This window comes from Melitaea cinxia, chromosome 13 (genome assembly GCF_905220565.1).
Source record: "Melitaea cinxia chromosome 13, ilMelCinx1.1, whole genome shotgun sequence".
Taxonomy (NCBI): Eukaryota; Metazoa; Arthropoda; class Insecta; order Lepidoptera; family Nymphalidae; genus Melitaea; species Melitaea cinxia.
In genome coordinates this window covers 11,669,437-11,683,105 of record NC_059406.1, presented here as the reverse complement: position 1 = coordinate 11,683,105, position 13,669 = coordinate 11,669,437, and the positions used below count along the sequence as shown (strand labels likewise).

The following is a 13,669-nucleotide window of genomic DNA, read 5'->3' as shown; positions in this document are numbered from 1 at the left end:
TCAAAATTTCATATTACAATGAAAATCTTTGACAGGAGACGACACCATGCTATTTTTAATATTTACGATTTCATTTACGGTTATAATATATATATATATATATATATATATATATATATATATATAATCTCATCATTTCAGCCTATCACAGTCCACTGCTGGACACAGGCCTCCACAAGACCACGCCAAAAAATAGCGCGAACTCATGTGTTTTGCCCATAGTCACACCACGCTGGGCAGGCGGGTTGGTGGCGTATATATACGGTCAAATTGAGTAACCTTCTTTTTTTAAGGTTGAAAAATTATCATCAGTTTGTAAAAATTTGTAAATTATACCAATGTGTACTTCGTAGATAGCAAATAAAAGATGTTATTGTAACAAAATTTTATAATGGCCTTGTGAGTAGAGCAATTGAATTGAACCAGACTTGTGATATTATTTGTGCTGATACAGCTGAAATTATAAATACAAAACTAGATTTTTAAAATTTTTCTCTCTTTCTAAAATTTCAGCAGTTGGCTTGTGCTGTTTAACTGAAATAATTTTTATTAAAACTACATTAATATGATGTGTGCAATATTCTTATTAAATTTTTATCCTTATTAAATACTTCTTAATTATGAATCAAAATGTTGCTAATAACGTACCAATACAATCTATGTAAATAAAGTGTACTCCAACGTCATTTCCGACTTCTGACTTAAATTAATGATTTATTGGAACTGATATGGATTTACATCCATATCATCATAAGTATGTTAGAGTTTATATGACTCACTTATGATTACTTTTTTTTTTACAGGAGACCTACCCAAACACGCCACCAGTGTGGTTTGCAGACAGCGAGGATCCAATTGTGACAAATGCAGTTCAGATCCTAAGTAATACACAGGGAAGAGATAACCATGTCATAAATCAGGTAAAAAAAATTAAGATATTATAAATGAAATATGTGGAAGTAATATTAGATCTTAAAATAATAAAAATAACTCTTTTCTTCAATGCCATTTATATACATTTGAGTTTTTATTTGATCTAGAATTTTATACAAATAAAAAATATACTAATTTACTTAGTATGAAATATAATACATGTATATTTTGATATTGTAATTTTCGTAAAAATTTATTACATAAATTGTCTGCTTAAAAACAACTTCTAAATTTTTTCAATATTTTTACAGGTGGGTATCTTGTTGCGGGAGCTATGCAAATTACACGGTGTTCCAGAACCGCCAGACTTGGACTCATTGTCGTTACCCGTCCATCCGGCGCCACAGCATAGGTATAATTTAAAGAAAAACTATTACGTTATAATTTGCACATTGTAAGAAATATATAAACTGTTTGTTTTATTTCTGCTTAAAGACAATTTAATTGAAAATAAATTTCAAGCAAAATCTATGTTTTTTGTTAATACATTTTAGTCTTAAATAAAAATTTTGATTATATATTCAAATAAATAATTATTTCAGAGTACCGAGCGTCACATCAAATGGTGCTGAATCAGGTACCGAGGAAGATGAAGAAATGGTTGCAGAGGAAGATGAATCTGAGGGTGAGGATGACTTGCCACTAGAGATGGTCGATGATGCTGGACGGAGTGGCAAAGTATGTTAAATTTATTTAAAATAAGCGTAATTATTGCTCACCTGATGGAAAGTGATTACCATAGCTTATAGACCTACGCCCGATAATCCTCAAGAGCTCTGGCCACCTTACTCATCACAGTAGAACAACACTGCTTGAAAACAGTACTATTTAGCTGTGATCTTCTATGTCGAGGTACTACCCCACTCGGGCTGCTCCATATTTTAAACAGGATATTTCCTGCTTTGCTCTACCTAAGTTAATATTTCACATTATGCCTTTAACATCCCATTGCTGGGCATAGGCCTCTTTTTTCATGTGGATTTAGTTTAACTTTTTAGTTTAGATTTTAGTTTTTAAGTTTACTGGTTTCATGTTAGAGGATTACAGCTTAACCCACCTACCACCACCACCTTGCTCTACTGCAGGTTGTGCGGGTATGTTCCCAACTATGAGTAACGATTGCTATCAGGTATTTATGATAACAACTGGGAGCGCGGGCTTATCATACTTTCCGAAGTACGGTGGGGAGACCCCACAAGGATCAGTACCTAATTTCGTTTTCTAACAGTAATGTTATCTTCTATCTTACCTAATTTATTTGATTTTCCTTAAAATTCAAAATTAAGTATATTATGGTTTTACTTAAGATGTGTGATTATACCTAAAGGATTTTCATTTAAACAAATATATATTGATGAACATTTAAAATATGCTGTGATTCTCAATTGTGAATTACTTTCCAGGATGATATGGAAACAGAGCATTTAGCGACATTAGAGCGACTGAGGCAAAATCAAAGACAAGATTATCTATCAGGTAGTGTCTCTGGTAGCCTCCAGGCAACTGATCGCTTAATGAAGGAACTCCGTGATATATATCGCTCGCATTCCTTCAAAAATAATATGTATTCTATAGGTAAGTTTGAGAAAAAGTTCTAGAAATATTTTAATTTGAAATAAAATAAGTAAGTAATAAGTACACAATGTTTGTTAAAATATTCCTTAGAAACGGGTGGACCGATTTTTATGAAATTTTGTGTACATATCGGGTAGGTCTGAGAATCGGCTAACATCTATTTTTCATACATTCTTCAGTTATAAGGGAGGGACGGTTTAAGGATGGCAAAACGTTTGTGGGGTCAGCTAGTAATGTATAAAAATTTCACGTTTTCACCAGCAGTAAAGACTGCTAACAAGATCTGTTTCTTATAATTATAATATTTATTTTATATATATAAAGAAATCGTTTTCACAGAGTTAGTAAATGATTCACTCTATGAGTGGAACATAAGACTGCGTTCCGTGGATCCAGATAGTCCTTTACATAATGACTTGCTTTTGCTTAAAGAGAAAGAGGGCAAGGATTCAATTTTATTAAACATTATGTTTAAAGAAACATACCCCTTTGAGCCACCGTTTGTACGAGTTGTATATCCTATTATATCAGGTAAGTATTTTCTATGTATGTTCAGATTAAGATACAAGATATCAGTATCAGTATACAGATACAGTGATTATCTATTATATATCTGTATACTGTTTACATATATATATAAGTTTGAAAGTTTATTAGAATGATTGCTCCTGATACTTGAAGCTGAAGTCTATTTATTGAACATGATTAGAAAGGTTTGAAAAGGACCACTGGCTTATGCCAGGGACGCCAACCTTTTGAGTCAAAAGAGCCAAAAATTACAATTTACAAAATTTCAGTTTTTAAAGTCACAATATTTCTTTTTGTCAATTATAAATAGTACTCTAGTTAAGTTTAGTCTTAAGTTTTTTTGGTAAAAAAAACTAATTTTTTGTTCATAAGGAAAAAATATCTTTTTATTCTTACATTTGTCGTGTTTGCCAGAATAAGTTAGATAATATACATACATATTTATATGGAATTAGTTAGTAATAATTACCTATTATTTAAGTAAAAACATTAAAACATTTACTGACAACCCTAACTTGTACTTCAATAACAAACAATTGAGCCAAACAAATTTAATGGGAGCGATGGCTTTGTATGGATATTCAAGTAGAAAATTTAAACTTTACTAAACAATGTAACTTATAATAATAATTTGGCTTTGCGTGGTTTGGAAAGTTTGGATAAATTTGGCTCATAACTTGTTGTTTTAAGTTTCAAACATGGCTTTAAATTTTCACCTTTTAGTTGGCTACTTACTTTACTTTTAATTATAATCATGCATTAGAACGCTTGCTCGCACGAATATCGACATATTATTATACGAAGATAGTCAGCATTCCAATAGCTTTGGAAAACTATCGCACTTTATTATGAAGAAGGAGGTCTGAACATTGAGTCTCCATTACGTTTAACAATTTTTTAAATGTGATGGTAGTGCTTTTGACAAGATGCTGTTATCAATTTTGATTACTAAATTCATAACCTCAACTATTTTTGGACCACAAAGCTTTTGGGTGTATTATGCAGTGAAACTTCAGAACTAAAGAGCTGCAGCTTCATACCCAAAGAGCCGCAGGTTGCTGACCCAGTTATAGGCTATTAATGTTTGCTACAATACATAATATAGAATGGTTACCAAATACGTCATTTTTGGTCTTAAATCAATTTTATATATATATATATATATATATATGAACGACAGTTATTATGTAGCATTTATATATATCTAAATTTTGTGAATTAAAACAAAAAATACTATAAATAAATATTTCAATACATAGTAAATATTTCGAGTATTTCTGAACTATTTCATTCAATAAAAATAATTTAAGTTTTATAAAACGTCATTAATAACACAATTAATATTTCAGGTGGCTATGTCCTCGTAGGAGGAGCGATATGTATGGAGTTATTAACAAAGCAGGGTTGGTCATCTGCTTACACAGTAGAGGCTGTGATCATGCAAATAGCGGCCACCCTCGTGAAAGGCAAGGCTAGGATTCAGTTTGGAGCGACCAAGGTCGTATCACAGTCGCAATATAGCCTGGCTCGTGCGCAACAAAGCTTCAAGTGCCTAGTGCAGATACATGAAAAAAATGGTACACTATTTATATATTCTATCTATCTTATATGTTTATTCCGTTTTTTTGGAAGAGTCTTATTTGGTAAACAAACCCCTGTGAATCGTAATTCTCGTTTTTTACCGACTTCCAAAAAAAATTGAGGTCCTCAATTTTTTTTTTTAATTTAATGTATGTTACTTCAGATCTTTTGACTGGGTAGAGCGATTTCGACAAATTTTCTTTTAATCGAAAGGGTGGTGTGTGTAATTTGGTCCTATTTAAATTTATTTGAGATCTAACAACTACTTTTCGAGTTATATCTGATAATTCGTTTTTACTTGACGCTTTTTTCGTCGACCTACGTTGTATTATACCGCTTAACTTTCTACTGGATGTACCGATTTTGATAATTCTTTTTTTGTTAGAAGGGGATATCCCTAGTTTGGTACCATGATAAGGAAACCGGGATCTGATGATGGGATCCCAGATAAATCGAGGGAAACTCTCGAAAATCCGCAATAACTTTTTACTCGGTGTACCGATTTTGATAATTTTTAATTTAATCGAAAGCTGATGTTTATCCTGTGGTCACATATAAATTTTATCGAGATCTGATAACTTCTTTTTGAGTAATCTTTGATAACGCTTAGTTACTTGACTATTTTTTCGTCGATCTACGTTGTATTACTCGTCGATGTAATTGAAGTCGGTTTTTTTTTTCGTTTGCGAGCAAACAGAATTATTTCTGTATTTATCACTCACTTTCACAACACATTAGCTTACGGACATTTGTAAAAATCCATTTACTATTTATTTCACTAGAAACAAATATCAATTTATCATTTTAAACATAAAAACTACTAAAATACGAATTTCGAGAGTATAGATAACTAATATTTTTGAATATGACATTTCAATATCTTTTTTTACAATGCAAATAGGGATGTGGTCATAATATTTTTAGAGGTGAATGAGTATAAGTGAATGCATGAGCGATAAAATAGGCCATGTTCTTTACCTATATTTTAAATTTTTACGAATTATAATTTGTTGAATAATGTTACCGTAAAACGATTTGTTATTAATTTGTTTTTTGTTATTGTTTTTTTCTTTTTTTTTTATATTGAGCGAAAAAAAAAATCCTTACAAAATATTGCAAATGTCAATCTTTTAGGGTAAAGTGTACATTGTAAAGGTTTTATTTTATGTTATGAATATTTCTGAATATCAATTTCACTCTGAAAATTTTTAACTCTATCCCATATAATATTAAAGTATACCACATAGCAATGGCATAAAGTTTACTGTAAGTCACAGGAAAAAATTTTGAGACTATAGGATGAGACTTAAGATTACCCAATGAGAGCTTAGTGGAGAACAATGTTATTAGTCCTTTGTTTAGATGTTAGAGAGAGTGTGCCGCCGGCGCAAGGTTTTTTTTATTCATAGTAAATACAAATAATGTGACAATTATATTAATAGGGTCGACTTTTTTTTTACTTGACACAGGTGGCCCTATTTTGTTGTAAATTTTATTTTTGACGTCTTTTTTATCGACCATTTCACATGAACGAAATATAAATTTGTTGCCTTTTATGCTCGATTAATATTTTTTTTTTCTAATTCTGTACCTCTACTAATTCTTAGCAAAAATATTCAATATATTAGATAGATAGATAGAATATACTTTATTGCACACCACTCGGAGACAAAAAAATTACATAAAACAGTTATTTACACATAGAGATAGTAATGTACAAAGGCGGTCTTATCGCTTAGTAGCGATCTCTTCCAGACAACCTTTAGATATAGGATAATATGCATTGAAAAGGTAGCAGCGCAATTATCTATATAACATAACATTAATAACATAAAATTATGCATGCAAACATGATGCATTTTCGTTGCCTACTCAAAAAAGTATAGAAAAAAAAATACTTCATACATACACATATACATACATACATACATACATACATACATACAAACATACAAACATATATACATACATACATAAATACATTAATACATACACACATACATACATACATACATACATACATAACATGTCGTCACAATTTAACAAAGTTAATAAGAAATAGAAGATAAAATAAGTAAAAGTGTATAGTATAGTAAGTAAAGTATATTATTAGGTTTTGAAATAATTTTAGCAATATCTTAGCGTTAACTATTTGAACATAAAATGAATTTTATATTGGGTTATGGCTTATTAATATTGTTCATTCATTTGCTATTTGTGTCACTTTACTATACTTACAATATTACTCTATTGTCTGTGGTCGGAAGTGCGCCATATTTGTTTACTATTTAAGACTATTCCAAAAAAAAAAATAGAATTTAAATATCTCGTGTGTTAGTAACCGATTTTTTAGTTCTTGTTCAGTATCTGTATAAAATATACATCTTGATATATTGCTTCATAATATTAAATGGAATAGTATTATAATAATTTTACATTAATCTTTTTTGTTTTCAATTTGCATGTTATCATTTATAAAGTTAAATAATTGTGTTTGTCCGCAAACGAAAAAAAACGACTTCAATTACATTGACAAGTAATACAACGCAAGTAGACGAAAAAAATCACTAGTCGTCACTACGATTTTCGATGTTTTCTCTCGATCTCTCTGGGATTCCATCATCAGATCTTGGTTTCCTTATCATGGTACCACACTTGGGACATCTCCTTTCCAACAAAAAAAAAAAAAAATATTGTCCCCGAACATACATAATACATTATACGGTCGAATTGAGTAACCTTCTCCTTTTTTGAAGTCGGTTGTCGTACGAACAGTTATTATGTATTTGAAATGTAGGTAAAGTTTAAAAAAAGATTTACGAAATAAAGATTGTATTAATATGTTGCTGATAAATGGCTTATCTGTTTACAGTATGACCCCATTTAACTTTACGTCTTCATTTGCTAATATTGATCACAGTAAAAAACTTTTGCTATTAAAGCGATAGTAAATATCTTCTTAGTCGTACACTCTTGTCAGAGTGGTCGTTGTTACGCTGACGAGGTACATAGTGGGGTGTTTCCATTTCCTTCTGTTGGAGGCGTCGCGAGTTCACTGGACCATGGTGGACTCAGTAGTCCTTGTGATGACCTCTATCCAGCGGATTGGTTCGACCGCGTGCTCTCTTGCCTTCCACCTGGCCCTGCACCAAGTCTCTCCATCGAGTTCTCATTCCTAGATGTGACCAAAGAACTTCAGTATTCGTAGTTGTTGTACAGTTGATGATAGTCTGTCTTAAATACGAAGTTCCCAGTCGTTCCACAGCAGACCTGGTGATGGCGCACCGTCGTCCTATCTCGTCGCCACAACCTCCAGTACTTGACATAGTAGAGGCGAGGTAAATATAGTTACGGACCACTTCGCAATTAGCTATATTGTGTACGTTGGTTCAGTCCCCGGTCCACTATCATCATCTTCGTCTTATCTCAGTTGATAGCAAGTCCGAATTGGAGGCTGGTACTTTCTAGACGGGTCAGAAGATTTTCAATGTCTTCTCTAGTCTGCGCGAGAAGGGTAGTGTCGTCAGCGTATCTCTCCAAATCTTTCAGGACAATGAGAGAGAGGAGTAAATAATATATATGCTTAAATAAAAATTATTTGGAACAAATTCAAAAGACTATCACTTGGCAACAGTTCAAAGTGTTTTTGTTTTTAAAACATAGAGCCATAAAACTAAAACAAATTATTATTATGATCAACAGTGTGTAGTCACTGTAGATCAGCATTATAATGTGTTTGGTTTATTGAATAAGTGTTAGTGAATAGTTATAAAGTTAATTCTTGTAAACCTTCCTTCACGTCATACTTTCCTAAAATGTTATGTTGTGTGTACTTTTTTCCTTATAATATTCGTATTTTATTTATCACTGAATGTTTAACTTTAGTAAAGTCTAGACTTTGAAATATAATAAGGAAATTTTAACCGATTTAAAAAAGGAGGAGGTTAATCAATTTGACGGTATATATATATATATATATATATATGTATGTATGTATGTATGTATGTTCGGGGATAACTTCGTTGTTTATGAACCGATTTTGATAAAAAAAAATTTGTTGGAAATGAGATATCCCAAGTGTGGTACCATAATAAGGAAACTAGGATCTGATGATGAATTCCAGATAAATCGAGGGAAACCTTCACAAATCGTAGTGACGACTAGTGCGTTGTTAATTTTTTTCGCCTACTTACGTTGTATTACTTGTCGATGTAATTGAAGTCTGTTTTTTTCGTTTGCCAGCAAACACAATTATAAGTAAAATAATATCAACTCTATTAACATGGCAAAGTTGTTTGTTTTCAGGCTGGTTCACACCACCGAAGGAAGACGGCTAATCCAGGCCGCTATCGCTCTAACAATAAGACTAACGTGCAACATACGTCAGTAACGCCTAAATACAAACACTGTTCTTCAAAATTTCACAAGTGACTTGATAAGTTCGTGTTGAACATGTCTCTTATTCCATTAATGTTTGTATGATTGCGCACATTAGGTTTGTGTCGTGTATGGATGGACAACATATGGCAGATTCGGTATAGTATTGTGTACTTTAATCGATACATTAAGTGCTATTAATGTTCTGAGTGCGACGGGCGTCACAAGAGACCTTATAAGACTTATAGGAAATGTTTAATGTGTAACGATTTTTGTAATCATTAATTTCTCATAAAGTTATCCATATGGTAGCCCTAGATGGTACTGGAGTGTAAAGTTGAAAAATTCTTTGCATTTCTTTTTAGTTACTGAAATAAAAGAAAACCTGTGATTCGTAATGATATATGTTGTTTGTATTTAAAACCATATCCACAATACTCAAATATAGTAGATAAGTGTTAACTAGACCATTAATTTTAAACAAATTAAATGTTGATAGCTTTCAATATTGTTGCATTATAATTTCGATTTCTTATTTTGATTTAATTTATTTATTTCCATAAATGTTTTAAGTGATGCAACATGTTCATCTGCTCCTGGTTTGTTGACTTTTTTGCAAACCTCTTGTTCAGACATATTAGAAAACCATTTCATTAACTTGGGATATCTGTAAAATAAACAAATGTAATTAAAACAATTATACGATAATGGTTGAGTAGTTTAATTTTTCTTATTAAGATGTATATTATAACAAAGAAGACGTGTTGATTATATAAACTTTAGAAAAAGTATTTGTATTAAAAATCATACAGTTAAGTTATACAAACTTGTTACTGTCTATAGGATGTATGCCATGGAGTGTAGACATAGTCGTAATAACACTCAAATCCGCCAGTGTTATGACATTATCTGCTAAATACAAAGTATCAGATAGATAAGCTTCCAGCATCCTATAGCTGTCATCTATATTTTTTTTCATTGAATTTGAAATTTCCGTTAGTTTCCCAGTATATGTAGGCGCCTAAAATGATAAAATATAACTTGTAAAAAATATTTTTACATTAAAATGAAGTATTAAAGTATTATCAAATATAGGGTATATAGATACAAATTTAGTAAACTGCAATTATTATTTATAAAATGTGCAAAAAAAGAACTATGACTGAATAATAATAATAATAATAATAAAATAACAATTTTAGAAGAGGCAGTAAAAAAGTATATTAAGTATAACTAGCTAACATAACCATAATTATAATGCAATATAGTGTAATTATCTTGTTATCTTACCATCACGGACCTAAGACGAGGAAACAACACTCCACAATCGAAGAACAATCTCTGATGTATTGTTGCTCTTTTTCTTTTATCTGTTGGGTAGAGATACGAATGTTCCGGTTTTCCATATTGATCAAATAAATATAACATTATGGCATGACTAAAAACATAAGTTATTTTTATTTTTATGATGCTAACAGGGTGTACACAATTTATGATTTAATCTATTTATTTTTATATTAGGTCTCCTTACAAAAAATAAATTAAATCAATAAATCCGAATAAAAACAGTTTGAATGCATTAATAATTTCAATCAGTTTTTATATAATTTTGAAGGTTTTCTTTAATAGTAACCCAACAGCAGCCAATACATCAAATTTACCTTTACAAATTAAGACTTGTGTTACGTGTGGTTACGTAAAGAATATAGCCTCCCCTCTCTTCCCGTGGGTGTCGTAAGAGGCGACTTAGGGATAACACAGTTTTACTACCAACTTTGAACTTAAAAAGCCGACCGATGGCGTGATAATCATCCAACTGCTGGCTTTGAAATACACAGACCGAAGACTGGCAGCATGTGTATGACACTGTGTTGCAACTATTTAGCATATATTATACATATGTATATGTTCTTATAAAAAAACTTGTGATATAAAGCTTTGTAATATAACTAGCTGTGCCCTGCAGATTCAACTGTGTTAATTTGAGGAAAAAAAGGTACTAAAATATTTACTGTGCAACTGTGTTGATCATTTGATTTTATATATCTCTTAATTAGTCCAACTTAAATGGTATAAAACACTAAGTTTATATTCATAAAATTGCCTTGTTTTTCATTTTAATGTTTTGATATCATAAATTCGTTGCGGAGTTATTTTAAAACTATGTATATTGTATATCTATATCTTCTAAGTCTTTTTATTTAAATCAAATGATGTCAAGGACAAGTTTGTACTCAAAGAAGTAGGTTGAATAACGTATTTACTTGGATAACGATTTTTTGTCATGTAAATAAAACCACTTTCGCAAATAATGCATTATTTTAAAACAAAGTTGATTACCATAAAAATGTTATAATGGGTTAACCTTAAGGTATATGCTGTCGCGGATTTTTTTTAAAACTTTAAATAACAATCAATTCTGTCACACATTATTTTTGGGTAGCTTTAACCGCAGTAATAATTTTTTTTTTCCGTTTTGGTAACATAATTAACTTATTAATGCTTAGCTCCTATTGGTCTTAGTATTATGGTATAGTACTAGTAAGGCCTATAGCCTTCCTCGGTAAATAGGACTATCTAAGAAAAGGAATTTTCCAATTCGAACCAGTAGTTCCTGAGATTAGGGTGTTTACACAAACGAGCGCTCTTAATAATATTAGTGTAGATATAAGTAGGGTCTAAAGTTTATTAAAAATGCATCATTTCAATTGAATCGAAAGATTACCATTATTTGATTACATATATTTATTCAATTGTTTTAAAAAAAATTCTGAATCTATACCTCTATTATCTATAATATAACAATGAGTCGCTGAATGTGTTGCTAAGCGCAAAACTCGAGAACGGTTGGACCGATTTTGCTAATTCTTTTTTTTAAATATTCCTTGAAGTACGAGGATGGTTCTTACGGAGAGAAAAATTCTAAAAAAAAAAAAAAATTAAATTTCCTGAAAAAGTCTAAAAACAACACTTTTCTATACTCCCATACAAAAGATTTGTGATAATACTTAAAAGTCAATTTGAACTTTACCATAGGATAAAGTTTGTGTTAGGCGATACGAAGTTCGCCGGGTCAGCTAGTATATTAATACATATTGTTTATTTGTTAATCACAGTCATATATTATACACCTATTTCTGTTCCATGTCTTTACAAACCATCTCAATTGACATTTTATAAATAATAAAAATTTTATTTCAGATTTCTAACCTGTCGCCAAGACAATAACCATCATCATCTATGTATGGGATCGTTCGCATTGGATTTTTCTGAAATTAAATAAAAATAAACTTGTGTAAAATATAAATAAAATAGAATAAATATCATACACAATTTGTAAATTGTGAACAGATTGCTATAATCCTTATAAAAGTCAAAAGTTCAAATCAAAGAATAGAGCTCTTAGTTTCTACACGGTGACATTGCTTAAAATAAATATCACAAGAAATTCTTTGTTGTCTTGAACAGTAGTTAAAATTAGCAGCTTTACACAGTTACAGCATTAATAGTATTTTACAGTTATAGTTGTAATATCATTTTACAGTTTACCTTTGTCATCTCAGGTGTGTCCTGCTCCCTTAATATTGGATTTATTTCATATGAATTGTAATTAATTCCTAGGATTTCAGCTACCATCATCACAGCTCGGGCCGGAGGACTGGCGTTAGTTTTATATATTGTAAGTGACATAGTGTGAACTATCAATGTTTAAGTAAATTAAAGTTATCAAAAAATAAATGTTATGGAAGGTATCAAAAAATAAATCTTAATAAAAACCTGTATTGTCATGAGCACTAACAAGTTTTTTATTCACAATTATTTAAAGTTATTACGCTTATAAAACGATAAGTAGGTACTGCTCGAATTTCGTTTTTTATTACACAAATAACAATAAACAATCTGCTTGACAACAGTAATAGGTCAAATAAAGTACAGGTCAAAATTAAATAATAATGTTAAAAGTATGTTTTGTTCACAAAGGTTATTTTTATTGTTTTTATATACAATACATATTTGTTAACATTAATTTTGGACATGCATGATACAAAGAAAAATATATGAAAAATCATGTATGTTATTCATTAACCACCACTAAACCTTGGGAGATAAGTTTAGATCCATTTCATTTATCAATAGCTTAAATTATTCAAAATACATTGAGATAATTATACTCTGGTTGATAAGGTAACTTCTGTTTATTTCATAGCTTTTAAATTCGTGTTTTTTTTTTATTAAAGATAATAATGTATATTATTCTGGTAATAATTATTTTAACGTCTTTATATGAAATGTTATAATTTATTTCGAAACAATGTTAGAAAAACTATCAAGTTTGTTGAATAAAGTTTTGTGTGTCAACTAAGTGTCAAACTTCAACGAGTTAAATGACATTAAAGTGTGACATTGTTTGAATGTTACTATATAAAAGTTTTGTACTAACGTAAGTTCAGCCTTCTTATATGAAACTGTAAATTGTAAAATATGCTTATTCGTTTTTATCTTAACTTGTTATGTATATTATAAAAATTTTCATTACATTGCCTTTTATAAACTTTTATTTACTCTAAAATCTACTGATAAAATAATTATTACAAAGAATACTGCCAAATAATTATTTAAGTAGGTAATTATTGTAATTATAACACAGATTTGAGTATGAATAGATCCTTTATTT

At 30.3% G+C, this 13,669-nt stretch overlaps 2 protein-coding genes across 6 annotated transcripts in view; one reads left to right on the top strand and one right to left on the bottom strand.

Moving 5' to 3' along the window:
- Positions 1-8,978, top strand: part of LOC123659182 (ubiquitin-conjugating enzyme E2 Q2) — a 29,422-nt gene extending 20,444 nt beyond the window's left edge. The window contains exons 2-8 of the mRNA XM_045594435.1: positions 804-920; positions 1,185-1,285; positions 1,476-1,611; positions 2,337-2,508; positions 2,848-3,039; positions 4,386-4,613; positions 8,923-8,978. Coding sequence (XP_045450391.1) covers positions 804-920; positions 1,185-1,285; positions 1,476-1,611; positions 2,337-2,508; positions 2,848-3,039; positions 4,386-4,613; positions 8,923-8,954 — 978 coding nt within the window. The 3' untranslated portion in view covers positions 8,955-8,978. The remainder of the gene's footprint in view (positions 1-803; positions 921-1,184; positions 1,286-1,475; positions 1,612-2,336; positions 2,509-2,847; positions 3,040-4,385; positions 4,614-8,922) is intronic.
- Positions 8,979-9,385: 407 nt separating this feature from the next.
- Positions 9,386-13,352, bottom strand: LOC123659185 (glutathione S-transferase 1-like). Of its 5 annotated transcripts, none has more exons than XM_045594438.1 (6): positions 13,085-13,352; positions 12,544-12,685; positions 12,205-12,263; positions 10,285-10,432; positions 9,822-10,015; positions 9,386-9,661 (listed from the first exon to the last, which is right to left on the bottom strand). In XM_045594438.1, exons 2-6 carry the CDS (start codon positions 12,682-12,684, stop codon positions 9,511-9,513), a joined length of 693 nt encoding a protein of 230 aa, XP_045450394.1. In that variant the 5' UTR covers position 12,685; positions 13,085-13,352; the 3' UTR covers positions 9,386-9,510. The 5 variants fall into 5 exon arrangements, with proteins under 5 accessions (XP_045450394.1, XP_045450393.1, XP_045450392.1 ...); XM_045594437.1 differs by having other exon boundaries at positions 13,093-13,352; XM_045594436.1 differs by having other exon boundaries at positions 13,082-13,351.
- Positions 13,353-13,669: the final 317 nt, after the last annotated feature.